Source organism: Borostomias antarcticus, assembly GCF_949987555.1.
Source record: "Borostomias antarcticus genome assembly, chromosome: 24".
In the NCBI taxonomy this organism is placed as follows: Eukaryota; Metazoa; Chordata; class Actinopteri; order Stomiiformes; family Stomiidae; genus Borostomias; species Borostomias antarcticus.
Window position 1 is genome coordinate 4,872,897 of NC_140257.1, and position 27,200 is coordinate 4,900,096.

The 27,200-nt window shown below is 47.8% G+C and overlaps 1 protein-coding gene and 1 pseudogene across 2 annotated transcripts in view; both read right to left on the reverse strand.

Moving 5' to 3' along the window:
- LOC311325261 (unconventional myosin-X-like) overlaps positions 1-17,925 on the reverse strand; it is a gene marked incomplete at its 5' end in the record, with an annotated part of 63,116 nt that extends 45,191 nt beyond the window's left edge. Inside the window, 7 exons of the mRNA XM_084457929.1 lie at positions 5,382-5,524; positions 5,895-5,950; positions 6,198-6,291; positions 6,526-6,621; positions 7,103-7,346; positions 11,114-11,234; positions 17,887-17,925. Coding sequence (XP_084314055.1) covers positions 5,382-5,524; positions 5,895-5,950; positions 6,198-6,291; positions 6,526-6,621; positions 7,103-7,346; positions 11,114-11,234; positions 17,887-17,925 — 793 coding nt within the window. The remainder of the gene's footprint in view (positions 1-5,381; positions 5,525-5,894; positions 5,951-6,197; positions 6,292-6,525; positions 6,622-7,102; positions 7,347-11,113; positions 11,235-17,886) is intronic.
- A 4,881-nt stretch (positions 17,926-22,806) lies between these two features.
- On the reverse strand, positions 22,807-24,780 carry LOC311325262 (HLA class II histocompatibility antigen, DQ beta 1 chain-like; annotated as a pseudogene). Its single transcript has 4 exons — positions 24,699-24,780; positions 23,798-24,078; positions 23,168-23,284; positions 22,807-22,832 (listed from the first exon to the last, which is right to left on the reverse strand). The product of its transcript is annotated as an HLA class II histocompatibility antigen, DQ beta 1 chain-like (transcript).
- Between the last annotated feature and the right edge of the window lie 2,420 nt (positions 24,781-27,200).

Genomic DNA, 27,200 nt, shown 5'->3' on the forward strand with positions numbered 1-27,200 from the left:
CCCCGGCCTCCCTCGCCCCCCCTAACCCCGCTGGAGAGGAACCCATGCAACTGGGTTGGACCCGACTGACCCCTGCAGAGCGTGAGCACCGGGAACAGAACGGACTGTGCATATACTGCGCTAGCCCAGCGCACGCCGTCGACTCCTGTTCCTCTGCACCTCCCAGGACGGCAAAAAGAGTAGGCTCACTCGCCAGGGGGTATCAAGTAAGCCGGCTCATCCATCCCCAATCCCGGACCCGTGCCGCCAGGTTCACTGTCACCCTCGCCTGGCAGGGGCACACGCTCTCCGTCCCTGCTCTCATCGACTCCGGTGCTGACGAGAGCTTCGTGGACGTCCAGTTCGCCCACAAAGCGGCGCTCCCTATCTCCCCTCTGGAGAGGCCCCTCTCGGCCTTCGCTCTGGATTGCCATCCCATGGGTCCCATTACTCACCGGACCCTGCCCCTCACCCTCACAGCCTCGGGAAACCACGTGGAGAACATCCGCCCCTTCGTCATCCACTCTCCCGACGCTCCGTTCATCCTAGGAAGGCCCTGGCTGGAACTCCATACCCCTCATGTCTGCTGGAGCTCGGGGCACATCCTCAGCTGGAGCACCGCCTGCCACGCCCGCTGCCTCCGAGCTGCTCAGACCTCCACTCGGGTTGACCGACCCTGTCCCGCTCCTCCGGACCTCTCCACGGTCCCTTCGATGTACCACGACCTTGGGGAGGCCTTCAGTAAGGAGCGCGCCCGCACACTCCCCCCTCATCGACCCTACGACTGCGCCATCGAGCTCCACCCTGGCGTCCCTCTTCCAGCCAGTCGTCTCTACAACCTCTCCCTCCCGGAGAGAGCAGCCATGGACACCTACATCTCCGAGTGCTTGGCCGAGGGTCTCATCCGACCATCTCGATCCCCGGTGGCAGCGGGGTTCTTCTTCGTTAAGAGGAAGGGAGGAGATCTGAGGCCGTGCATCGACTACAGGCTGCTCAATAACATCACGGTCAAGAATAAGTATCCACTCCCCCTCATGAGCTCCAACTTCGAACCCCTCATCGGTGCCACCATCTTCACCAAGTTGGATCTCAGGAACGCTTATCACCTGGTGCGTATCCGTGAGGGGGACAAATGGAAGACCGCCTTCAAGACCTCCCGTGGCCACTACGAGTACCTCGTCATGCCCTTTGGCCTCACCAACGCCCCCGCCGTCTTCCAGGCGCTGATGAATGACGTGCTCAGGGACATGCTGGACGTTTTTGTGGTCCTTTACCTGGACGACATCCTGGTATTCTCCAGGAGCGCTGAGGAGCACGTCCAACACGTCCGTATGGTCATCCAGCGTCTCCGGGAGAACCGCCTGTATATTAAGGCGGAGAAGTGCACTTTTCACTCCTCGTCAGTGGAGTTCCTGGGGCTCATTGTGGAGGGAGGCCTGACGCGACCCGACCCCCGCAAGATCAAGACCGTGGTCGAATGGCCTCCACCCACGACCCGGAGGCAACTTCAGAGCTTCCTTGGCTTCGCTAACTTTTACCGCCGTTTCATACGGGACTACAGCCGGGTAGCAGCTCCCCTCACCCACCTCACCTCATCCCTGCGTCCGTTCGTCTGGACACCGGCTGCCAGCGCTGCCTTCTCCGCGCTCAAGGAGTGCTTCACCACCGCCCCGGTCCTTCTCCATCCTGACCCCTCCAGGCAGTTCGTGGTCGAGGTGGACGCATCGGACACAGGCATCGGTGCTGTTCTGTCCCAGCGGTCAGTGGAGGACCAGAAGTTGCACCCCTGTGCCTTCCTCTCCCGCCGGTTCACCCCAGCTGAGGTGAATTACGACATCGGGAACAGGGAGTTGTTGGCGGTGGTGGGGGCCTTGGAGGAGTGGCGCCACTGGCTTGAGGGCGCCGAACACACCACCCTCGTCTGGTCAGACCACAAGAACCTGACCTTCATCCGGGCGGCCAAGCGCCTCAACTCCCGCCAGGCGCGGTGGTCCCAGTTCCTCGGGAGGTTTGATTTTACCCTCACCTTCCGGCCTGGCTCCCGCAACGCCAAGGCCGACGCGCTGTCCCGCCTCCACGCGCCCGAGGCGCCCCCCGCGGAGCCTGAGACCATCCTGCCGGTCTCGCGTGTCATAGGGGTGGTCACCATGAACATCAAGGCAGTGGTGAGGCAGGCCCAACGCGCCCAACCCAGTCCGGCCAACGTTCCTCCTCGCCGGCTCTTCGTGCCTGACTCGGTCCGGTCCCGGGTGCTCCAGTGGGGCCATGCCAGCCGGTTTGCGTGCCATCCCGGGGTTCACTGCACCCTCTCCTTCCTGAGCCGACGGTTCTGGTGGCCCTCCATGAGGTCCGACGTCCGGGAGTTTGTGGTCGCCTGTCCCGTCTGCTCCCGCAGCAAGGCGTCCCACCAGCCCGAGGCTGGCCTCCTGCGTCCTCTCCCGGTCCCCAGCCGTCCCTGGTCCCACATCGCCCTGGACTTCATCACCGGTCTTCCCCCCTCCAGGGGCAACACGGTCATCCTCACCGTGGTGGACCGGTTCTCCAAGGCGGTTCACCTGGTGGCGCTCCCCAAGCTCCCGTCCTCTGCGGAGACCGCTGAGCTCCTCGTCCAGCATGTCTACCGGCTCCACGGTCTCCCCGGAGACATTGTCTCGGACCGTGGGCCTCAATTCACCTCCCAGGTCTGGAGGGCCTTCTGCAAGGAGATCGGCGCCACCATCAGCCTCTCCTCTGGCTACCACCCGCAGACCAACGGCCAGGCCGAACGGGCCAACCAGAGCCTGGAGTCCGCTCTCCGCTGTGTGTCGGCTCTCCACCCCACCTCCTGGAGCAAGGACCTACCCTGGGTCGAATACTCCCTCAATGCCCTGACCAGCGCTGCCACTGGCAGGTCTCCGTTCGAGTCATCCCTCGGGTACCAGCCCCCGCTGTTCTCTCTCCAGGAGTCGGAGGCCTCCGTCCCCTCCGTCCAGGCCCACCTCAGCCGCTGTCGCCGTGTCTGGAGGGAGGTCCGCAGGGCCCTGCTCCGCTCCAACGAGCGCTCCTGCCGCGGGGCCAACCGCCGCCGCACTCCTGCTCCGGCGTATCGGCCCGGTCAACGTGTCTACCTCTCCACCGCTGATCTTCCGCTCCAGGTCCCCTCCAGGAAGCTGGCTCCGAGCTTCGTTGGGCCCTTCGAGATCGACCGTGTCCTGAACCCAGCTGCGGTACGCCTTAAGCTCCCTGCTTCCATGCGGGTACACCCTGTGTTCCACGTGTCCAAGGTCAAGCCTGTCTCCTCGAGTCCCCTCATGCCTTCTGCCCCGGCTCCTCCGCCTCCCCAGATGGTCGACGGGCATCCCCAGTGGACGGTTCGGCGGCTGCTGAAGGTGCGCCGCCGGGGTCGGGGTTTCCAATACCTGGCGGATTGGGAGGGGTACGGTCCCGAGGAGTGCAGCTGGATCTCCAGGCAGCTCATTATGGACCCGTCTCTCCTCCGGGACTTCTACCGGGCCCATCCTGACGCCCCCGGTCGGTCGCCAGGTGGCTCCCCTCGGGGGGGGGGGTCCTGTTACGGCTCGCATGCCCTCGCCTCCACAACCGCCTCCCTCTCTCCCCTCTGGGCCCGCTGCGCGCTCGGGGCGTCCTACGCGCTCTACCGCACGTCGCATCGGCCCGGGCATACAACGCTCTGACTCTCCGGAGTTTCCCCCCACTGCCGGGCGTTCCCCGTCTCCGGCCAGCTCCGCGGACTCGGCAGTCTCCTCCCTCTCCGGTGACGAAGAGTCGGATCCCGACATGCCCAGCACATCGGCCCGTGCGCAAAGACAAGAACGGCGCGCTCGTCTCCGACGATGACGCGGGCGCGGCTCTACTCACCGGTTTCCAATTATCATCACCACACCTGTCCCTCGTTCTGCAATCACCTTCAACCTCTACAAGAACCTGGTCTACACTCCACTCATCGCCAGATCTTACCATAAACTCTTGTGGTAAAGTATAGCCTAGCCTACAATCTCCTTACCCGTATTTTGTAGTGTTTTTTCCCGTTCCCCGTTTGTGATTACTCTCACTCACCCTGCCTCCCCTCCTCATCTCTCCAGTTCCTGCCTGACCCACGCCTGTACGATTACCCCGCTCCTGCCTGACCATCGCCTGTACGACAACCCCGCTCCTGCCTGACCATCGCCTGTACGACAACCCCGCTCCTGCCTGACCATCGCCTGTACGACAACCCCGCTCCTGCCTGACCATCGGCTGTACGACTACCACATCCCCCTTTGTGATCTTATTAAATCGCCCCTCCGGGCTTTACCGTTCCTTGCCTCCTCCTTTCCTGTTGCGCCTGGGTCCCAAACCAAACCCTAACAAAATACACTTTATTTATATAGTTTACTTACTAACTAACTAACTAACTAACTAACTAACAATCACCCGGACCAGGTCTCTGTAGACATGACTAACAGAGCATCAGAACATGATCCCATGATGGATGGTGATCGCCCTCTTTACCTTGATGTCGTGGATGAGCTGCTGGGTCGGGGTGTCGATGGGGACCTTGGTGTCGATGGCGTTCTGGATGGCGCTGGCCCAGCGCGTGGCTTCGTTCAGCAGCTTACTGTAGAGGTGGTACGAGTGCTTGCGACCGTACACGGTCAAGTTCCAGTAACCTGGGGGAGGGGCACGAGGATTTAGGACATGAGGGGGCGTGGTCTGTTTAAACCACCGATTCTCAATAAGGCTGGATGGATTGTGTTCTACGTAGCATTTCCTTAATCAGACACTCTAACGTAGCATACTAGCATACAAGCATATCGTTACATGAAAATAACACGGCGTTGTGTGACTAGCATGCTAATTGCGTGACACACAATAACATGAGAGGCGTGTCGTAAAACGCCGCAGAATGCTAACAGCGTGTCGTTGCGTAGAAACACTGTAGCATGTTAGCATGTTAGCACGTAGCACATTCTGACCCGTCTCTTTGAAGACCTTCTCGTCCGGCTGCACCACGGAGCACAGGCTGTTGATCACCAGGGTGCCCAGCTTCAGCGCGTTGCGCTCTGAGCTCTTGTAGTAGTCCAGAGAATTGTGGGTAAGCAGGAACCAGCGTTTCTTCAGCTTCAGGGAGGCGCGGCTGCTGTTCTTCATCTCCTTGTGGAGCCAGCCTGAGAGAGAGAGGGGCGACAGACCCAGGGAGAGTGAGGTCGAGCACAAACAGGCCGCAAGAAACACCGATACTAACGTCGCCCACAAGAACACACTGTTAATAAAGTCACGCTATCTAACCCTGACCATTGATCCGCTGTAGGCTAAACCCTAATTTTACGTGTGTGTGTGTGTGTGTGCGTTCCTGCGTGTGTGTGTGTGTGTGTGTGTGTGCGTGCCTGCGTGTTTGTGTGTGTGTGTGTGTGTGTCCTGACCCCGGACGATGAACTCCTGTCCCTGGACGCGTGCGTCCCCCTTGCAGCGCTGCAGCAGGGTGATCCAGTGGTGCATCTCCTCCGGCGTGTCGGCGTTGCAGTGGAGCACCCTGTTAGCCGTGATCATCACGAACGAATTGGGCCTGGGGGGCGGGGACACAAAACGTTAGATTTGATCACAACAACGACAACAACAGCAACAACAGCAGCAGCAACAACAGCAATAACAACAACAACAACAGCAACAACAGCAACAACAACAACAGCAATAACAACAACAACAAAAACAACAACAACAACAAAGGAAAAACATGTACGTCCCTCTGGCGCTCTCTGGTGAAAGCGAGGTATTTCATCAGTCATCTATGTACTGGACATCCTTAGTGAGGAATTGCTGATGGTAGCTGATGTACTCATGGTTACTGCAGTGTGATGGTAGCTGATGTACTCATGGTTACTGCAGTGTGATGGTAGCTGATGTACTCATGGTTACTGCAGTGTGATGACTCTTACCTCTCAGGGTTGTCTGAGGCACAGACCGAGTCTATCATCCCTACATCCAAGGTTCCCTGAGAGAGAGAGAGAGAGAGAGAGAGAGAGGAAAGAGAGAGAGAGAGACGGGGGAGAGATAAACCTTTATAAGAGAGACTATAAACATGAATGCACACACAGACACACACACACACACACACACACACACACACACACACACACAACCACCCCCTCCCCCAACAGTACAAAACCATTCCCTTCCCACTCTACACGCTTTCTGAAACCGCCCATAACAGTATTAAACCCTGTAGGTGCAGGACTCACCACGGCATTCTGGGGGTTGGCCTGCTCGTCATGCATCTCCCTGATCTCCTGCTCCGTGGAACCGTGCACCTGACTCAGCACGCTGAACCACTGGCTGCAGCCAATCAGAGAGAGAGGGAGAGGGTGTCAGACTATCACAGAGAGACAGGGAGAGGGCGTCAGCCAATCGGCGGCCATTATCGCGATCGGCTCACCAATCACATACGCATGTGTGCACACGCCAGACACACACACACAAAAATGGTGAAACGAACAAAGGCAACATAATGCATAGTGTCTGTCCATGACGAATGGGACGTATTGTCCCTGTGCTGTCATGCAGACGTACCTGGCGTCCTCGGCAGACTCTGCGATCAGGTGGTAGGTCCGCTCCCGCATCACGATGTCGATTCCATTCTCCTTCCCCGTGTTGTCCACAATCTCCCTGCAACACAGAAGAATCAGGCGCCGCTCAAACTTCAACCCCCAGACTCAGGAAAAGGATACGGACCCGGGTTAGGGTGAGGGGGAGGGGATCTGAGCCCAGGACTGGTGTGTGTCTGTGTGTGTGTGAGTGTGAGTGTGCCTGGGTCCAGGTAGAGGCAGGGGTCGGGGGTAGGGTGGGGTTAGGAAAAGGATACGGACCCGGGTTAGGGTGAGGGGAAGGGGGACTGGGCACAGGTCCAGGCCTAAAGCCGGAAGTGGACTGGTGTATGTGTGTGTGTACGTGTGTGTGTGTGTGTTAAGAGTATAAGAGGGAGAGACACTAGGGAGGATGACAGGGTTAGTGGCTGTGCTGGACATCCACAGCAGACATGGGGGTATCTATCGGACTCAGGGTGGTCTGCGGGTGACGGGGGGCATCTACTGGACCTGGTTAGAAGTTCGGGGGAGAGAGAGAGGCACTAGGGAGAGGGGAGGCTTACTTGGCGGCGTGCATATCCAGCATGCCCTTCATCTTGTCCTCGCCGTCGTTCTCAAAGTACATGAGCTTGCTCTGGCGCAGGACGAACCAGCGGCGCTTCCAGTTGCGGCGGGACAGCGTGGACGAGCCGCCGCCCTTCTTGTTGAGCCAGCCCTGCTTCAGCGCCTCCTGCTTGGCCCGGAACCACAGGAACGTCTCGTCCTTCAGCACGCACCAACGCCGGCGCCACGTGTTCATCAGACCGCCTTGGGGGGCGGGGGGGGGGGGGGAGGAGAGAGAGAGGGAGAGAGAGAGAGAGAGACCATGAGGAGATGGATCCTTTCCTGACTCAGAATAAAGGAGAGACAGAGTGTCATGGAGGGGAGCCAGGGTGAAGGGGAAGGTCACGCTCCACACCTCCATCTGCTCCTCTGAGCCCCTCATGAGACGGGGAGCAGCCAGGCGTGGGGGGGCGGGGGGCATGGTGGGGGGGTACCCAGCCAAACCCACTCTGAACCCTTTCCAACTCCCCTGCTCCCTTCCTCTGGCCTCCAGGTCATCTCTGACATGATTGCTATACTTCACAGGTCAGTGATTTCTACTAGGAAGAGGGGGAGTGTGTCCTGAGAGTATTGAGACAGGGCCTCTACCTGGTCCTGAGAGTATTGAGACAGGGCCTCTACCTGGTCCTGAGAGTATTGAGACAGGGCCTCTACCTGGTCCTGAGAGTATTGAGACAGGGCCTCTACCTGGTCCTGAGAGTATTGAGACAGGGCCTCTACCTGGTCCTGAGAGTATTGAGACAGGGCCTCTACCTGCTGGGGGACTGTCACTACTCATGGTCTTGGCCTTGTTAGTGTGAATGCTGTAAACATTCACACTATTGTTATCCAGTTCTTTATAGTTGGGTGGGCTGGCTTGCAGAAGCTGGTGGAATGTTCAGTATCATTATGTTTTTAGAGTGGTGGCAGCAGTTGCTTTGAAAATATTCACACATTTTGTAAACTGCTGGCACTCCTACAGTTTTGGACGTTCACACACATATTATATATCAATATGTTCACACAACTGTGGTGATTCGTACAATGTAAGTCTCTAAGTTGTGTGACTTACAGTTTTCGCTGTATGACGATTTGTTCGGCAACTGTGCTCCTCATTGAAACGTATGGCAACGCACTCTAACTTTTAAGCTGTTAATTTTGTATTTTTACCCTTTTTCTAATTTGTCACTATGCCTACAGTTTTAACAGCTCACACACATATTTTATATCAAAATGTTCACACAACTGTGCGTACAATATAAGTATCTAAGCTGATTCGTACAATATAAGTATCTAAGCTGTGTGACTTACAGTTTTCGCTGTATGATGATTTGTTCGGCAACTGCGCTCTCCATTGAAACGTATGGGCCCACACTAACTTTTGAGCTGCTAATTTTGCATTTGTACCCTTTTTCTAACTCGTCGCCATGCCTACAGTTTTTAAGCTACACGGACATATATAGCCTTAAATGTTCAGCATTTTCTCCAGATTCCTACGGTGTCAATATCTAGGCTGTGACCTTCATACTTTTTGAGAGAGAGCTGTCTGAAGCCGGCATGCCTTTCCATTGAAGTGAATGAGAGGATGCTCACAGTGTCAGTTGGGATTTGAATTTGGGGACACGCACGCTCTCTGTACAGGCACCCTTTTATGACTACTGTGGTAGCATTCATATTCCTTCCTTCCTTCCTTCCTTCCTTCCTTATATTCAAAGAAATATTCAGAATGACACTCTTTTTCAGGCTGTTAACTCATATTAATACCTTTTCTCCTCTTTCAGCTATTGAACTCAATAAAACCATGAGTTATGACGAGTGGTTAAATCAATTTTCAGTGTAGTACTAGCTGTACTTATAACAAACACATACTACTTCTCACTGCAACTGCTTCTCACTTCAACTTCCATACAAAACCTCCACAGCTACTGCTCGGCCCCGGAGTGGGCTATAGACACACGGTCTCCAATGAGGGGTGCCTGGCAATCACTGACCTCCTCCTGACTGGCTCTGGAGACGGAGTCTCTCCATCACGCCATTATCCACGCCACAGTCCCCACATCTCAGCCCCTGAGTTGGCTAAAGACACAGCTTTCACAGTTGCGTGCATGTGGGTGGCCTGGAGCATGTGGGTGGCCCGGAGAGCAGTACACTGTCCTCGACCAGCTCTGACCAGAGGGGGTGGAGTCTCGCTCCCACGCCACTACCACACCACGGACCTCACAACACAGCCTCTGAGGCGGCTAAAGACACGCGGTCTTCACCGCTGGGTGCCTGTTGGAGGCCCAGAGAGGGCTACAATGTCCCCGAACGGCTCTGACCTGAGGGAGCGGAGTCTCGCCACCATGCCACTATCCACGCCAAAAACGCCACAACTAAGACCCTGAGTGAGCTACAGACACACAGTCTTCACTGGTGGGTGCAGGGAGATTGCCCGGACATGACTGCACTGCCCCCGACCTGCTCTGACCCGAGGGGGTGGAGTTTCGCCACCACGCCACTACCACGCCACGGACCTCACAACACAGTCTCTGAGGTGGCTAGAGACACACAGTCTTCATGGGTGGGTGCATGGAGATTGCCAAGAGATCACTGTACTGTCCCCGATCGGTTGTGACCCAAGGAGGCGGAGTCTTGCCACCACGCCACTATCCACGCCACAGACCCCACGACTCAGCCCGAGTGAGCTAGAGACACACGGTCTTCACCAGTGGGTGCAAAGAGATTGTCCGGAGGTCAATGCACTGCCCCGACCAGCTCTGACCCAAGGGGGCAGTCTTTCCACCACGCCACTATCCACGCCATGGACCACAGAACTCAGCCCATGTGGGCTAGAGACACACGGTCTTCACCGTTTGGTGCATAGAGATTGCCCAGAGGTCACTGTACTGTCCCCGACAGGCTTCCAAGCTTTTAAGCTATACATTCCATCATTTATTCCATCTTTCAACTTTGACAGTATTACTCTATTGCTCATCTTTCAAGCTAAAGACTAAAGGCTTAAACTACTCAGGTTGAAAAGTTTAAAAGTATTTAAGTTCTTAGCTTCTTTAGGTAATGCAATTCCAATTCTGGCAGTTTCACATTTCAGCTAAGCTTCCAGGTTCTCCATCTTACAAGCTTTTAGCAATACATTCCATCATTTAGTTCATGTTTCAGCTTTGACAGTATTACAGTTTATCTTCCACCTTTTGTAGCAATGTATTTCAGTTTTTAGCTTCTTTAGGCAATGCAGTTCAGCTTCCAATTCTGCCAGTTTCACATTTCAGCTTCCAGGCTTTTCAGCTTCCAGGATTTTCAACCATTCAGGTGTGATGCATTTGACATTTCAGATTTTTCACATTCATGCATTTTCAGCAATGCTTTTGCTATTCCATTCAGCTGCTCAGCATTCACATGCAATTGTCTAGTTAATGACTGCAGTGCCATCTAGTGGATACCTACTAAACCCTAAAAATGATCTTTCAGTCAGATTTGAAATGACAGCTCCGGTATAATGATCAACTGGGATAAAATTCAATTACATTTTAGTGATAAAATGATCACTAAAACAGTGCTTGAATTTTTTGCTTTGAAAAACTCACTGTAAATGCTCTCCAGCATCAACCAAAGTTAGCAACACTCTCCAAGACACATTATTTTTAATGCTTAAGCAAACAACAGTTGCTTGGTGCTGCTAATTTTATTTGTGGTTTTCAATATGAAAATGATTTCAGTTTCTAGCAGTCGTTTTTTTAACATTTTCAGCACATTTTAACAATACCACAATAATACTGATAACCATGATCATTTTGGTCTCCATAATCGTGATGTGAAATTTTCATGCCGTTCCATCTCTAGACAGCACTGAGAATCCAATTCGCAACTGAATGTAACTTTGATAATATCACAGTCAACTGTGATTCGTAGCTCATGTGTGATCTGTAGATTACGGTGTATGTAGGTGAAAAACTCATCATGTTCAACCAGCGAATCCATGAAGAGGATGTCGTCACCTTTGATGTGGAGGAAGCTGTGGAAGTAGGGCAGCGGGACGCAGCTGTAGACCGAGTCGCGCCGGTACGACAGCTCGTCGTCCGTGTCGAACCTGTCAAAGTCGTCTTCGCTGTCCTCAAACTGAACAGAGACAGTGGGTATACGTTAGCATGATAGTGACTTACTGCACCAGCGTACTGTTCTGATCTGCAACAACCCATGGAACCTACTACCAACAGAAATGATAACCATGACACATAAATATATGTTCAAAAAACAAAGAAGGAAACACTTGGGTACTGCATGCTTGAGACACTAGATGGCGATGCTCTGGAAGTGGAAATGTGTACTTAGGTTATTAACAGGGCTGGACTGGGACAAAAAATCGGCCCTGGCATTTTTGGCCCAGACCGGCCCACTACAATCGGTCGGACACCACCCACCAGTACGAAATCCTTGCGGCCCCTTTAAATATGCAATACCACCGTACTATTTCCCCAAACCACTACAAAGATGAGTAAGTTCCGTGGACAAGTGTACCAGTGCAAATGGACGAGTGTACTCACTCACTCTTGACTCCCTGGTGGTCAGACGTGGCCGTGGAGTACACTATCTCCATACTGAAGTAACAGTTACAGTAGAAGTACAAGAAATTGTCAAAGAAAAAGCTCTGATAGAAGTCAAAGTATAATTTCAAATAATTTATTAAATTATTATTATTATTATTCAAATGTAAGTATAGAAATATATGTACAAAGTATACAAGTAACTCAAAATGTTGCCTGTGAACTCCACTGGGCTGAAAAGATCTCCTCCTCAAACAAGGCAACCTTTAAAAGAGTGAGAGGGAGAGACAAAGAGAGAAAGGTGAGAATGATAATTGATGGAGTTAAATGATCACAGTACTGGTCCAGTATCTTCAATTGAGAACAATGTAGAGAGATAGTTGCATGTATTTGATACTTACTTAGTAATAAAGGCTGCATGGCCCTCTGGATACCTTCAACAATAATGGCATCTCCTGAGAGAGAGAGAGAGAGAGAGAGAGAGAGAGAGAGAGAGAGAGAGAGAGAGAGAGAGAGAAAGAGAGAGATAGAGAGAGAGAGGGGGGGAGAGAGAGAGAGAGAGGGAGAGATGAGACATGATCAATGATAAGTCATACATGATTAAATGACAGATTCAGATGATCAGAGTTGCGAGAATTGTAGGCCTATACTTACTTACTGGAAAAAGGCTGCATGGACCTCTGAATACCCTCATCAACAATGGCATCCTGAGTGAGAAAGAGGGAGGAAGAGAGATGAGACACGATAAGTGAGATCAACTATAGATTCAGATAGTAACAATATCTTCTAGAAAATGTAAGCAGTTGCATAGATTGTAAACTCACTACTTACATAAAAAAAGATGCCTGTGAAGTCCACTCCAGTTAAAAGCAAAGTGCTTCTTTTCAAACAAATGAGGGCAACCTTTGATAGAGAGAGAGGGAGAAAAGGGGAGACAGAGAGAAAGGTGAGACTGAGACATTATAATTGATTGAGTTGATCACAGTACTGGTAATTACATGATCATAATACCTTTATCTTTACTGGAAAAGGCTGCATGACCCTCTGGATACCCTCAACAATAATATCCTGACAGAGAGAGAGGGGGGGGGGAGTGAGAGAGAGATGAGACATGATCAATGATCATTTTTAAATTATAAATGATTAAATGACAGATTCTAGAAAATATAAAAACATAGTTGCATGTATTGTATACTTACTTAGTGGAAAAGGCTGCATGGCCCTCTGAATACCCTCATCAACAATGGACAATGAACCACACAAGTTAGGGCCGGGCATCGTTTGAGAGACAGGGGAGGGGGGGTAATAATGAGTCACACGATCACACCATCTTCAGTCTAAAAAGCTGCTACATTATTATGAATAATTTTATAATAATAACAACAATTTCATATCAACTTACTATGAGTTTCCTCAGTAGCTCACTCTTCTCTGACACTCTGTCAATGACAGTGTCTGTGTCCAATTTGCTCTTATTATTATTTAGCATGTTATCTTGGTCTCACATGTGATCCTCAATCAATATTATAGTGTGTGCATAACAGTAGTAATGTACTAGAAGGGTCCAAAACGAACTTTTTTCACCTAGCCCCTTAGTAACAGTCCTGAAAGGAGCTAGGCTTACCAGTCAACTGGCTGGTAAATTATCCATTACCAATAGATTTTTAGCAGCCAGCCATTGGCTAGTAAATGGCTAGGGTTAATTTTGGACCATGGCCACACACAGCTAACGTTAGCTTGCTCCTCTTTTTCTTCGAAGATATAACGTTAAAGGAAAATGCTTGTTTTTGACAACCTGGACCTTATTTACGACATATTATAAGAAGTTTGACTCACCGAGATCACTTTTGTGTTGTTCGGAGGCCTGTAGAAGAAATTTAAAATCCAGCGCGAGCCAGTATATCCATGTAATTGCGTCGGACGGGGCAACGGGAATGCAGTTTCTCAAAATCCATTTTCGGCCACTAAACGGTTGTTTTCATCAATCAGATTGGATGAATCGACAGTTGATATTCCTCAACGCGAGGCATTGTAGTGGTTTTCAAATACGAGGTCTTTAGCCTCTGTAATATGATCTTTACACGCCTTTCCCCACTTGCTCCAGCACGCATGCGCACAGGCCAGCGCGCAGACTGGCTATTCTCCGGCTCACATTCTCTGCGCTACGATCGGATTGTTGCTGACGAATGACGACGACAATATTCTCGGCACCAACAACGATCGTAGCCACCATCTTCGGCTTCTCCACCGACAACCTAAACCCCCCACCTCCCCGCCCACTCCTCCACCTGCCCCAGCACCTCCTGCATCTTCCTCATCAAAAACCCTTTGCTTCTTCTGTGATTGAAAACACTTGTTTTAAGGGCTTCATAACGAAGGCTGGCTAACTTCAAATCCCCACTGATGGGGCTGCACAGGGTGGATGGAGAGAGGGAAGCAAAGTGCTACAGTCTATGTTTCTGGGAGATGTCAGCGAAAGGGAAATTGTGTCCATGGTAACGAAATTGAAAAGTAAAACATCAATAGATGGGATAGACATGATAATTGTGAAAAAGACCATTGATTGTATCATCAAACCTCTCTGTTACTGTATGTCTTTAATCTTTCTTTCCACACAGGGACCTTTCCAAACAGAATGAAGGTAGCAAAGGTTATTCCACTTTTCAAAGCAGGAGATAAACATAGCTTTACTAACTATAGACCAGTGTCACTGCTGTCACAATTTTCCAAAGTGCTTGAAAAACTATTTGTACAAAAACTGGATATGTTCATTGAAAAGAATAGTGTTGAGTGAGAGCCAGTATGGGTTTAGGTCCAAACGTTCTGCAGCTTCAGCTCTGATGAATATCATAGAAGACATAGCAACAGCTTCAGACAGTAAGAAGTATACAATAGGGGAGTTTATTGATTTAAAAAAAAACATTTGACAGCATAGATCATTCTATTTTATTCTCAAAGTTACATACTGTACTTATGGTGTGAGAGCAATGGTCCTAGACTGGTCAAGCAGCTATTTAGACACATCAGAGCATATGAGGATTGAATGTAGGATTCCACAAGGTTCAGTCTTGGGACCTAAACTTTTCATTTTATATATTAATGATATTTGTGATGTATCGAAGATATTGCAATTTGTACTTTTTTGCAGATAACACCAATTTTTATACTTCTGGACATGATTTAAAAACTTTAGCAAATACAATTGAACAAGAAATGGTCAAACTTAAACGATGGTTTGATGAAAATAAGTTATCATTCAATCTAAAGAAAACAAAAAGTATGATTTTTGGTAAGAGAAAAAATGATGAAAATGTGTTACTGGCAATAGATGGAAGCAATATTGAAAGAGTATCTGAACCATGATTTTTGGGAGTAACATTAGATGATGGTCTGACATGGAAACAAAAAGATGTCAAAGAGTATTTTTGTGTTAAACAAAGTTAATATAATATAATGCAAAAATACAATGCAATGCCAACACTGTACTGTTCAGGCCTATTGCCATATATCAACTACTGTGTGGAAGTGTGGGGTAATACATATCAGAGCAACATAAATCCATTGTACATTCTACACAAGAGAGCGGTCAGAATTATTCATAAAGCAAGTTTTCGGGAACACACAAATATATTATTTATTAAATCTGGATTATTGAAATTGAAAGAGCAAATTGAGTTACAGACACTGATAATTACTATGGAACTCTTTGAATAATGAACTAAAGCACTGTAGCACAATATTTCTATTAAAAAAATGTATAGATATAGAACATTCAGACTCTATGAAAATGCATAGTTGGGTTTTGACCTTGGATTATTATTCATGTATTATATATCTTATGCGTATATATGCTTGGTTTGGTTTATTTTGCATTGCGCTTGTTGGTGGGATGGGTTGACCATTAAGCAATGCTACGCTCATTTGAATAAGGGGGAAGGTAAAAATAAGATTTTATCTTCATCCTGCTCCTTCTCGATCATGGATGATGATGTGGAAATTGAAGCAACTCCAACCAACTCTCCAAGAGGATCATGGGTAACCACGAGAGTGGCGAGCACTAATCCTGATCATAGAGAAGTGGTGAGCACTAATCCTGATCAAAGAGAAGTGGGGAGGAGTGTGAAGCTTCAGACCAGACCAGCAGCGCCGTTTAGCGGTGAAAGGTGATGATGATTATAAGGGCCCACAAGCAAGCAGGGCCCACAAAAAACAAGAGGTCCCTCTTTCTATGAAGAAGTTATCTGCATGTAGATCAGTCACACTAATGCTGCATCAGAATTCAAATTAAGCCACAAATAATGCAATACAGATTTAAAAAGTTTTAATTTCCTGAGCAATAACCCCCTTCTTAAATGGTTTGGTCCATGCCATGGTTCATGCTGGCAAGTCTCACCTCTTTTGACATTAACATCACTATACCGGCTGACTGTCAAATACTAGCACTAATAGCCTAACGTTCAATCATAAACATCAAGCCCATATAATCCTGGCACCAGAAAAGAGTGGAGAGAGAGGCCAGGAGAAAAGAGTGGAGAGAGAGGCCAGGAGAAAAGAGTGGAGAGAGAGGCCAGGAGAAAAGAGTGGAGAGAGAGGCCAGGAGAAAAGAGTGGAGAGAGAGGCCAGGAGAAAAGAGTGGAGAGAGAGGCCAAGAGAAAAGAGTGGAGAGAGAGGCCAGGAGAAAAGAGTGGAGAGAGAGGCCAGGAGAAAAGAGTGGAGACAGAGACCAGGAGAAAAGAGTGGAGAGAGAGGCCAAGAGAAAAGAGTGGAGAGAGAGGCCAGGAGAAAAGAGTGGAGAGAGAGGCCAGGAGAAAAGAGTGGAGAGAGAGGCCAGGAGAAAAGAGTGGAGAGAGAGGCCAGGAGAAAAGAGTGGAGAGAGAGGCCAGGAGAAAAGGCAGCAGAGGCAGCCCATAAGCATTTTTCCCACAAGAAAGGTGAGAGTAGCTGTGTTGTTAAGACAGTATTATATTATATTATTATATATATATATATATATATATATATATATATATATGTTAGAAAGGTGAGAGTAGCTGTGTTGTTAAGACGGTATTATATTATATTATTATATATATATATATATATATATATATATGTTAGAAAGGTGAGAGTAGCTGTGTTGTTAAGACGGTATTATATTATATTATTATATATATATATATATATATATATATGTTAGAAAGGTGAGAGTAGCTGTGTTGTTAAGACGGTATTATATTATATTATTATATATATATATATATATATGTTAGAAAGGTGAGAGTAGCTGTGTTGTTAAGACGGTCGGTCAGTTGCCCGTGTGACGGCCCCGCCTACCCCATTTGCCTGTCTGTGTGTGTGTGTTCACAGGCCCAATCCCAATGTCCCCCCTAAACCCTCAAGCCCTGAGCCCTCACAGACTTATTGACGTCACCTGGTGAAGTGGTTGAGTGTGAGAGGCTGCAAGGGCTTGAAATGGTATAACAAGGAATGGGACAGCACTTGTGACATCACATTACGTTGACGTGAAAACATATTTCTTACTATTGTGGGCGTGGGGCTTTTTTTAAATCAATTTGTAAATTGTACATGTTTTTCTTGTAGGCCTTCGTGTAAATTAATTTTGGCTGAGTCAAATCCCCTTTACATTATCAGAACTCTCTGTGTTACCCTCAAAACATTTGTTCAACTTGAAATCATTTCATTTCGTGGTCATATGCGATCGCATCTGCGATCAAATATCAACCCAACCCAGTATTTGTTAGTAGGATCGCATCGATCCTACATTACTGCCTGTGATTTTGTTTGTGATGAATCCAAAAGTATTAACTTAAGAATGATAATATATTATGTATACACATTCCTGCACCTAACAAGACTGTGAACACACACACACACACACATAGACAGGCAAATGGGGTAGGCGGGGCCGTTTCCCTGCACATTAGGAACTGTCATACGTGTCAATTGACTGGTAAGCCCAACCAGGCTATGAAATTGGCTCTGTTGCATCCAATACCAGCGATTGATGAGCCATTTGGTTATTTACTAATTGACTGTGTGGGGCCGCTGCCCCGTGCGAAGTCGGGCTGTCAGTACCTGCTTACGGTTATGTGCCAACGCACCAGGTACCCGGCAGCGTTTCCGTTGCGTACAATTACAGCTCGGTCAGTGGTCAAGGCCCTGACGCAGTTTATATCTGTGTTTGGCATTCCCAGAGTCATCCAGAGCGGCCAGGGATCCAATTTTACCTCCCATTTGATGGGACAGGTGTTGAGGTTCCTCGGCATTAGGCATAACCAGTCGTCAGCCTACCATGCTCAGAGCCAAGGGGCTTTGGAACGATTTCACCAGACGCAGAAGTCCCTTCTGCGGGCGTACTGTACTGAGATGAGTGGGGACTGGGAGGAGGGGCTTCCGTGGTTGCTCTTGGCGGCGCGGGAGGTGATACAGGAAAGCACTGGGTTTAGCCCGAATGACCTGGTGTTTGGTCACACTGTCCGCGGCCCGTTGGCTGTGTTTAGTGATGGGTGGAAAGAGACGAGTCCGCCCTCCAACTTGATTGACTACGTGAATGGGTTCAGGCATCGGCTTTATGTTGCAGGGGAGTTGGCGAAGCAAAAGCTGGCTGAATCACAGGTACGGATGAAAAGAGTGTACGACCGCCAGGCTGAGTTACGGGAGTTCAGTGTAGGAGATCAGGTTCTGGCCTCTGTCCTTTGGTGAGTTCGCCCTTCCAGGCTAAGTTTGGTGGTCCGTATACTGTGGTCAAACGTGTTTCAGACCGGAACTATTTGATCGACACCCCTGGGCGTAGAAAGTCGGTGAAACTGTTCCTTTCGAACTTGCTTAAGCCCTACTATAGTGCAGCACCCGGCACTGACCAGCAGGGGTTGCCAGTGGTGAGCCCTGCCTTGGGGGATGGTATGGCGGGGGTGGTGTCGGGGGTGGATACGGACGAGGCTGTTATTGAGCCTGATGGGGGGTTGTTGTCTGGTAGGCTGAATAATTCAGCAGCCCTCAAGCGCCTGAGGGGGCTGCTTAGCCATTTCACTGAGGGGCAGGCGGTGGAATTTGAGGCGCTCATTCTTCAGTATCCAAGCTTATTTGGTGATGTGCCTTCTTGTACTGACTGGATTGTGCACGACATTGACGTTGGGGATGCACAGCCTATCCGTCAGCATTTCTATAGGGTTTCTCCGGTGAAACGGCAGCGTTTAGATGCTGAGGTTAGATATATGGTAGATAACTCCCTTGCTGTGCCATCCGCATCTAGTTGGGCATCTCCTTCTCTCTTGGTGCCTAAAAGTGACAGGTCCCTGAGGTTTTGCTCCGATTTCCGGCGGGTCAACAAGGTGACTAAGCCCGACTCTTTCCCGCTGCCTCGTATGGAGGACTGCATTGACCTGGTGGGGGCTGCGAAGTATGTCAGCAAGTTCGATCTCCTGAAGGGCTACTGGCAGGTCCCTCTGTCCAGACGTGCACAGGAAGTGTCAGCATTTATTACACCATCTGGGCTGTACTCTTATACCGTTATGCCGTTTGGACTGCTGAACGCACCTGCCACCTTCCAGCGGCTGATGAACCGTGTGGTGGAGGGGTTGGTCGGCTGTGCGGTTTATCTAGATGACCTTGTTGTTTGCAGTGACACCTGGGCTACGCACATGCAGCGGGTTAGAGCTTTGTTTGACCGGTTGGCGGCTGCCCGGCTTACGGTAAATCTTGCCAAATGTGAGTTTGCTTGTGCTACTGTAACCTACCTGGGCAAGGTGGTGGGCCAGGGGCAGGTGGCCCCGGTGCAGGCCAAAGTGGAGGCAGTGGAACGGTTCCCGCAGCCTGCCACTAAAAAGGAACTTATGAGGTTCCTTGGGATGGTGGGGTACTACCGTTGTTTTTGCAGAAACTTCTCCACTGTGGTGGCGCCTCTGACCAGCTTGTTAAGGGCCGAGGCTAAGTTTGTCTGGTCAACTGAGTGCCAGGAGGCCTTCTGCAACGTAAAGTCTCTGCTATGTTCTGCTCCTGTTTTGGCTGCCCCTCGTTTTGATCGACCTTTTGTCTTGCAGGTGGACGCGAGTCATGTGGGGGCGGGGGCTGTGCTGATGCAGGCCGATGTCACCGAGGTTTCCAGGCCGGTTTGTTTCTTTTCCCGAAAGTTTAATCGCCACCAGTTAAATTATTCGGTGATCGAAAAGGAGGCACTGGCATTAATCTGGGCCCTGCAGTATTTTGCGGTTTATGTCGGGGGGATGACTCCGGTTGTGGTCTATACGGACCATAACCCCCTGACCTTCATCCACTCCTTGCGGTGCCCGAACCAGCGGCTGGTGAGGTGGTGTCTATTTTTGCAGTCCCATGATTTGGACATTCGCCACATCAGGGGCCGTGACAATGTGGTGGCAGACGCATTGTCACGGGCTCCTGTGTTGGGCTAGCTGTGTTTGTTTTTTGTTCGTTTTCTTTCGTTTTGCGCTTGGGTTGCTCTGGTGACAGTGGTCTTGTAGAGTCCCTGTCTTATGGGGGGAGGTGTGACGGCCCCGCCTACCCCATTTGCCTGTCTGTGTGTGTGTGTTCACAGTCTTGTTCAGTGTTTGTCCTAGCAGGTTCCTGAGGTGGGCGTGGCCGTCAGCAGCTAACCTGGCACACCTGGGCCCGGTGTGTCAGGGCTCTACAAGAAGAGCTGGGAGCTCAGTTGCTGGTGCTCGCTACTCCTCCCGGGGACACCGAGTGCTTTGCTTTGCTTTATAGTTTGAACTTGGTTTCGCACTACTCAACACTGCATTCATACACCCTTCACTCACTCATGCACTCACTTACACCACTGATAACTGACATCCCATGTTTGATTTATGTACTTTATGTCTTGTTTGAGCTTAGTTTAATTAAATCTTATTGTTAATCCTTGGTTTGGTGTGCGTCCCCCTCCTTTGTCGCGGCCCTACACGGCTTGGTTTGTGACACCCGCGGTCTCACCATGACAACGAGAGCCGTTAGCCTAGTGTGTGAAGAACGTGCTAAGCTAGGTAACGTTAGCACATTAGCTACCATTAACTAGACAGCTAGATACAGTTCTAGCAACCAGTCAAGTACTGTTCTGGTAAGCTAGCTGCTAGATAACGTTAGCTACCATTAACTAGACAGCTACTACAGTTCTAGTACGCTAGCTTTCGCTAGCCAGCCTCAACCACTGCACTGTTCTAGTGAGGTGGCTACTGTTAGCTAGCTTGCCAGCTGGCACACTTGCAAATACCTCCTGTCCAAATAAATGCATAAAAATCCAGTAGCAGCAGCCAGGACACATGTTTCCATTCTCATGAATGCTTATATTATAATGTGCTATGCTAGCTAGCCGGTCCTGTTGACATGTCTTTTTAAAACCTTTATGTGCTGCTACTCACAGAATCAACTGTGGCCCCTCTGATCTAGACACCCACTCCCAGCCCCAAGAAGATCCTTTAGATGGTGAGTGAGTGACAGGTAGACACTGGTTGGCTATTAAACTTATTACTAAACTACTGTACTGCTATGAATAGCAAAATGTAGCTTTAAGTTAACCCAGGTTAAGATTGCCTACATATGAAACAGTTACATTACATAAAGAAATTCATGGTTAATAAATACATAAATAGTGTTAAGTTAATTCATGATTTCTTTTTAAAACATTTATGTCCTGCTACTCACAGAATCAGCTGTGGCCTCGTCTGACCTAGACACCCACCCCCAGCCCCCAGAAGATGCTTTAGATGGTGAGTGAGTGAGATAGATACTGGTTGGCGAGTTAAACTTATTACTGAACTACTGTACTGAATAGCAACATGTAGATGTAATCCAGGTTAAGATAGCCTACGTATGAAACAGTTACATTACATAAATAAATAAATAAATAGTGTTGTTAATTCATAGAAATTCATATAGAGTTGATTTCAGTTTCAATGCTGATTTGTTCAGTTATTTTTTGTTATTTTAGAGAGGGTATTTGCTCTTGAAATAAGAGAGGTTATTAGCTAATCAACAGCCGCCTAGCCAGCTTCCTGTAAACTCTACAGTGCTACATAGATTTATTCCCAAGTCTTAAGAAGACACTGTTCTGGTCTTACTGTCTACATAGCCAGGTCCTAGCCAGTTAGAAACAGAGTGAAGGGAGTGAAGAGGCTCATAGTAGTTCCAGTCATGAAACTGCTACAGACAGAGACAGTCCAAGCACAGGAAGAACACAAGTAAATGTCTATTGAGAGGTTAATTGGAAAAAGAACATAGAGAAACTGAAAAATAATTACTAAATTATACATAATAATATATATATTTTTTTTTAAAAGGGGTCGAAAAAAGTGGTGACGAAAAGTCGGAGGGGTAGGGGCCCACACCAATATTCTTTAAGGGGGCCCAGAATTCCTAGCAACGGCCCTGCAGACCAGTCTCATAGAGAGAGCAATCAACAAGATCTGTCTGCTGGTTCAGACACAGACCAGTCTCATAGAGAGACCAATCAACAAGATCTGTCTGCTGGTTCCGGCCAGCCAGTGAAGACCCACACTCACACACCCTCACGTAGAACGTGACAGAACATTTTTTGTTTGATAGCTCTTAGTTTTGGAATATTATTATTTACGCTTTTTGCCCATAACAATAGGGGCCGGTATGTAGGAGCAGTTTTGTGTTTTTTGATATGATGTGATGACGTCACTACCAGGCGTTCACATAATAAGGTAGAGGCACAGCTGTGCAGACAGGAACGCTGAGCTGATATAGGTTTTCAACCGCAAGCAACGTAGGATATACCGCTATAATGCGAAAACATTTTATTTTATTTCTGAGAGATCTAATTATGCTTTTTGACCTCAGTTATGACTGACCTTTTTTGGACTATTGACTATGATTAAGCCTGACACATTCATTCACAAATCCAGATCTTCAAACAAGCAACAAGCAATCAAGTAAGTGGCAGCGCGTCAAACTTCTTTAAGCGTCCATTGAATTAGGCTTATTTGTTGTTGAAAATTGTGACACTGAGATTTCTGGTTAGAAGGAAGCTCTAATATCAGGTCTAGTTCAGCAGTGGATTCAGAAACAGACCTGCAAACCTGAGAAGATAAAAGAAAATCGTTACAATGACCATCAGGCACAGTCAGTTGTAGTAGTTGGTGAAACTTTTCTGTGACAAGAGGAGTCTCACCTTAGCTAGCAGGCACCAGCATCCGCCCTGTGAAATAAACACAGAGAGGGTGAAGAGACAGAGGTGACAGAATCACTATGTGATATTTCAACAAATAAATCAACATTGCTGCCACCATCCACTGAACACAGGAGCAGTATTCTTGAAAAATACATCTCTCAATGTATAAGTGAATCTTTCTTACATCATGATTATTTTACAGTGTGCTGCGTACATAACACACAGATGACTGTGAAGACTGGATGACTATGAAGACTGTACATGTTCTCTACACACAGATGACTATGAAGACTGTACATGTTCTCTACACACAGATGACTATGAAGACTGTACATGTTCTCTACACACAGCTGATGACTCACCATTGGATTTCTTCTTCTGGTAGTAGATGAGTCCAGCCAGAGCAAAGACCAGTCCCAGCACCAGCCCAGACGCCCCGATGGCGATCTTATTCCTCTCAGACTCAGGCAGGGACGGGTCTGTCAAGGAGAAACGACCCTTCTGTTAGCATGTGATGACACTGTAGCTGTCCTGTATGTAGCTTCTGACAGACCACCATCTATCATACGCTAGCACACACAGTCACAGTCAGGGTCATTCAGGTACCCAGCCACAACACAGCACTCGTACCCTGCTCACCTGAACTCACCCCAGTACACCATGACAACACCCTAACAACAGCTGAGCAGTGAACTCAACCTAGTACACCATGACAACACCCTAACAACAGCTGAGCAGTGAACTCACCCTAGTACACCATGACAACACCCTAACAACAGCTGAGCAGTGAACTCACCCTAGTACACCATGACAACACCCTAACAACAGCTGAACAGTGAACTCACCCTAGTACACCATGACAACACCCTAACAACAGCTGGACAGTGAACTCACCCTAGTACACCATGACAACACCCTAACAACAGCTGAGCAGTGAACTCACCCTAGTACACCATGACAACACCCTAACAACAGCTGGACAGTGAACTCACCCCAGTCCTTCACGAGGGGTCTGTCCAGGCTGGCGTGCTCCACCATGCAGGAGATCTTCTCCCCGGATCTGGGCGTGTACTCCAGTTGGGAGTGGAACTGGTAGTACCAGTCACCGTTGACCGACTCCTCAGTGGAGATCACGTCTGAGGTCACTTCCTGTCCATCCCTCTTCCAGGTCACTCTGATCTTTTTGGGGTAGAAGTCATAGGCGCTGCACACCAGCATGGCAGGGTGTCTGCCACTAGAGGGGTCACTGAGCGAAGTTTGACAGAGGGCTCCACTGATAGTGGAGGAAAAACACCAACACATTAGTTCATATAACACTATCATTCATATAATATTGATCAGGGTTCTGTTCTCTATTAATTAACTCTATTATTGGTCTTTACTTTATTATTGGTCTTTATTATATATACTGTATTATTGATCTTTATTATATATACTGTATTATTGGTCTTTATTATATATACTGTATTTTTGGTCTTTAATATGTCTACTCTATTATTGGTATTTAATATGTCTACTCTATTATTGATCTTTAATATGTCTACTCTATTATTGGTCTTTAATATGTCTACTCTATTATTGGTCTTTAATATGTCTACTCTATTATTGATCTTTAATATAACTGTGTAGATTCATCATGTTTGTTTCTAGAACTCTCTTAGTCCCAGAGGTGACCAGTAATGCAGTCCACCATTTCTGAATGGTGAAAAACAATATCATCCTCCCATCACACAAGATGAAAACATCATCATTTAATCATCATCAGGTCTATGTTGCTTTATATCCACCAGACAGAAGCTTCATTACAGGTTTTGTAGTGAACAGATGAAAGAGGTGTCGTATCATCTGGTGAGTGAGAGATGTGATGTTGTTGTGGTGAGGAGGGCAGCTCACCTGTCTTCTCCAGTACGGCAGGGAGGTGGAGCTCAGCGCAGGGCTTGCAGGCAACCTCCAGCTGCTCTCGCATAAGAGCCATGAAAGCAGCATCATCATTCCAGATCTTAGCATTATGCAGACCAAGCTCAGTGTATCCCTCAAACCTGCCCTTAGTGCTGTTGAACCTGATATACTCAATCTTATTATAAATATAAGACCTTATGTACTCATGCGGTTGCTCTGTAGAGTATAAGCAGTGCATCACCGCGTAGTTCTCATATCCACCTGAAATATTGAAGAACAAATAAATAATGCATGATTACAATTTTCATCTGAATTCATTACACACTTTATTTTCTCATAATTCATGATAATCATGTCAAAGAACAATTCAGAAACATTTAATACAAATGTTATATGAAACAATATTCAACAATAAGATCACTGTCATTAGTGCATTGATGGAAAGCTAATTATACCTGGTAATACCATAGACTTTATACAGACTGTATTATACAGACTCACGGTGTGTAGTTTATGATAATGTAGCCTACCTGCTTTTTGCGTGGACAGAACCACAGCCATGCAAATGGAAAACACAGTTGACAAGGACATGTTCCTCCAGCGTTCAACTTCTCAACTAGATGAAAGAGAGCAGAGCACTCAGATAATAAACTGACTCTTAACCAAACAAACCAATCTCTGCTTCAGAAAAACACATGTCACATGTTGCTAGGCAGAGGTCAAACATTGTACTTTCATCATTACTGTATGGTCGGTCACTAACAGTTCATTCTCAATCAGAACACAGTCATTTATATAAATACAGCATTGTTTTTAAACATTGACAAACATTTAATTCAGTTTTACTTTGTATTGAGTTAGAGCGTTGTTTACTCATCATGTTTGGCTCTTCAGGCTGTCACACTCAGTTCTCCTAAATTCAGCCATGCCAACCATATTGACAGTGTTACAGCAACAGACAGACATATCTCTTTATAGGGCAGCACAAGGAACAGCACAGGTATCAACTGACCACTTAAAACTCAATTAACCAATTAGATCCAAATCACCAATATCCTGAGTAGCCATTTTGGCCAGTCGTGCAAGGTTTCCTCAGCAAAACAAGGTCTGAGCTGATCCGTGCCATGCCTATGCCACAATGTGTGTATCTGCTTATGGACCGTGTGCTTGGGATCAAATGAGATACCGGGAAAATGATTCATGTTTACAAAATGGGAGGGACTGATTTCGAAGAGCAAGCTCTGGAAACATTTGCATCTGGAGAAGTGTTTCTGTCTGAAAACTACAAACCTGAGACATTATGATGAAAGACAATGATGTATTTCCACCAAAAATGTTGTATTTATCAAGCAAAGCATGTAATTGTTGTTGATGTCATTTCTTCACAGAGAGGAGAACTGAGAAGACTTGAATTATACACTGAACTGAACATTTATTTTCTCTCTCTATTGTCTCTTGTGGAGGACCCTTGGACCAATCAGATGAGTCATTTCCAGCCTCATCATCTGTATCTAGGTAGACGCTCACATGGCTGTTCAGGCTTGTAGTGTAAATGCACAGTGGATGAGAACTTAGCAGGTAACGCAGGGATAGAATACATAGAGTTGGGGTGTCAGAGGCCTCTCACATAAAGGTCTTTATGTAAAAAGAAGATAATGATCATCAGATTGATGGGGACTTGAAAGTGTACAGTACATAACATGAAGCCTATAATGCCATTAGGGAAGTGGCTGATTATATGCTTCAGTTATAGTAGAACTAGATGACTAATGACTATCATGTAAAAGTGAGAATGCATGACGGAATTATTCAATTAATTATTTTACCTTTTTACATTAATATGATAACTCAAGTACTGACAAAAGGCATAATTTAATCAATCTACCCCCTGAAAACAACAACAAAGAAAGATTATGGCTACGTTCCTATCCACTTACATCAACTGTTGGGGTGAGAATCTCACTGATCCTGTATCACAGAAACCAGGCTGTCCAGACAAACCAGTCTGGAGAAGTCCCTAAATATTGAAACCATAAAACTATGGAGCGACTTAAGACAGAAGAATATCTTCAGATTTTTTAGAGCTCCAAAGATTAGAGGAAGGCTTCTATCTATACAACATCTATTCTGGAGGGTATGTGGGCGTATGGAAGCTGATCATGAACATGTATTCTGGAGCTACCAGAAGATGTGTGTCTGTGCGTGCGTGTGTCAGTGTACAGTGTTACAGTATATAAAATATCATTTCCGTGTGTTTGGTTAGCTAGGACCTGTACTGAGGGCATCAAAGGTCAGCCTACACGTTACACAGAACACAATGATACACCCGTATCATTCAGTCAATCATAAATCAATCACATGATACCCCTGCCTCATTCAAAACAGACAATCATTCAAACAGGTGGCGCAGTACCTAGTACTGTCACCTCACAGCAGTCATTCAAACAATCAGTCATAAATCAATCAAATGATGTGACTGTATCATTCAAACAATCA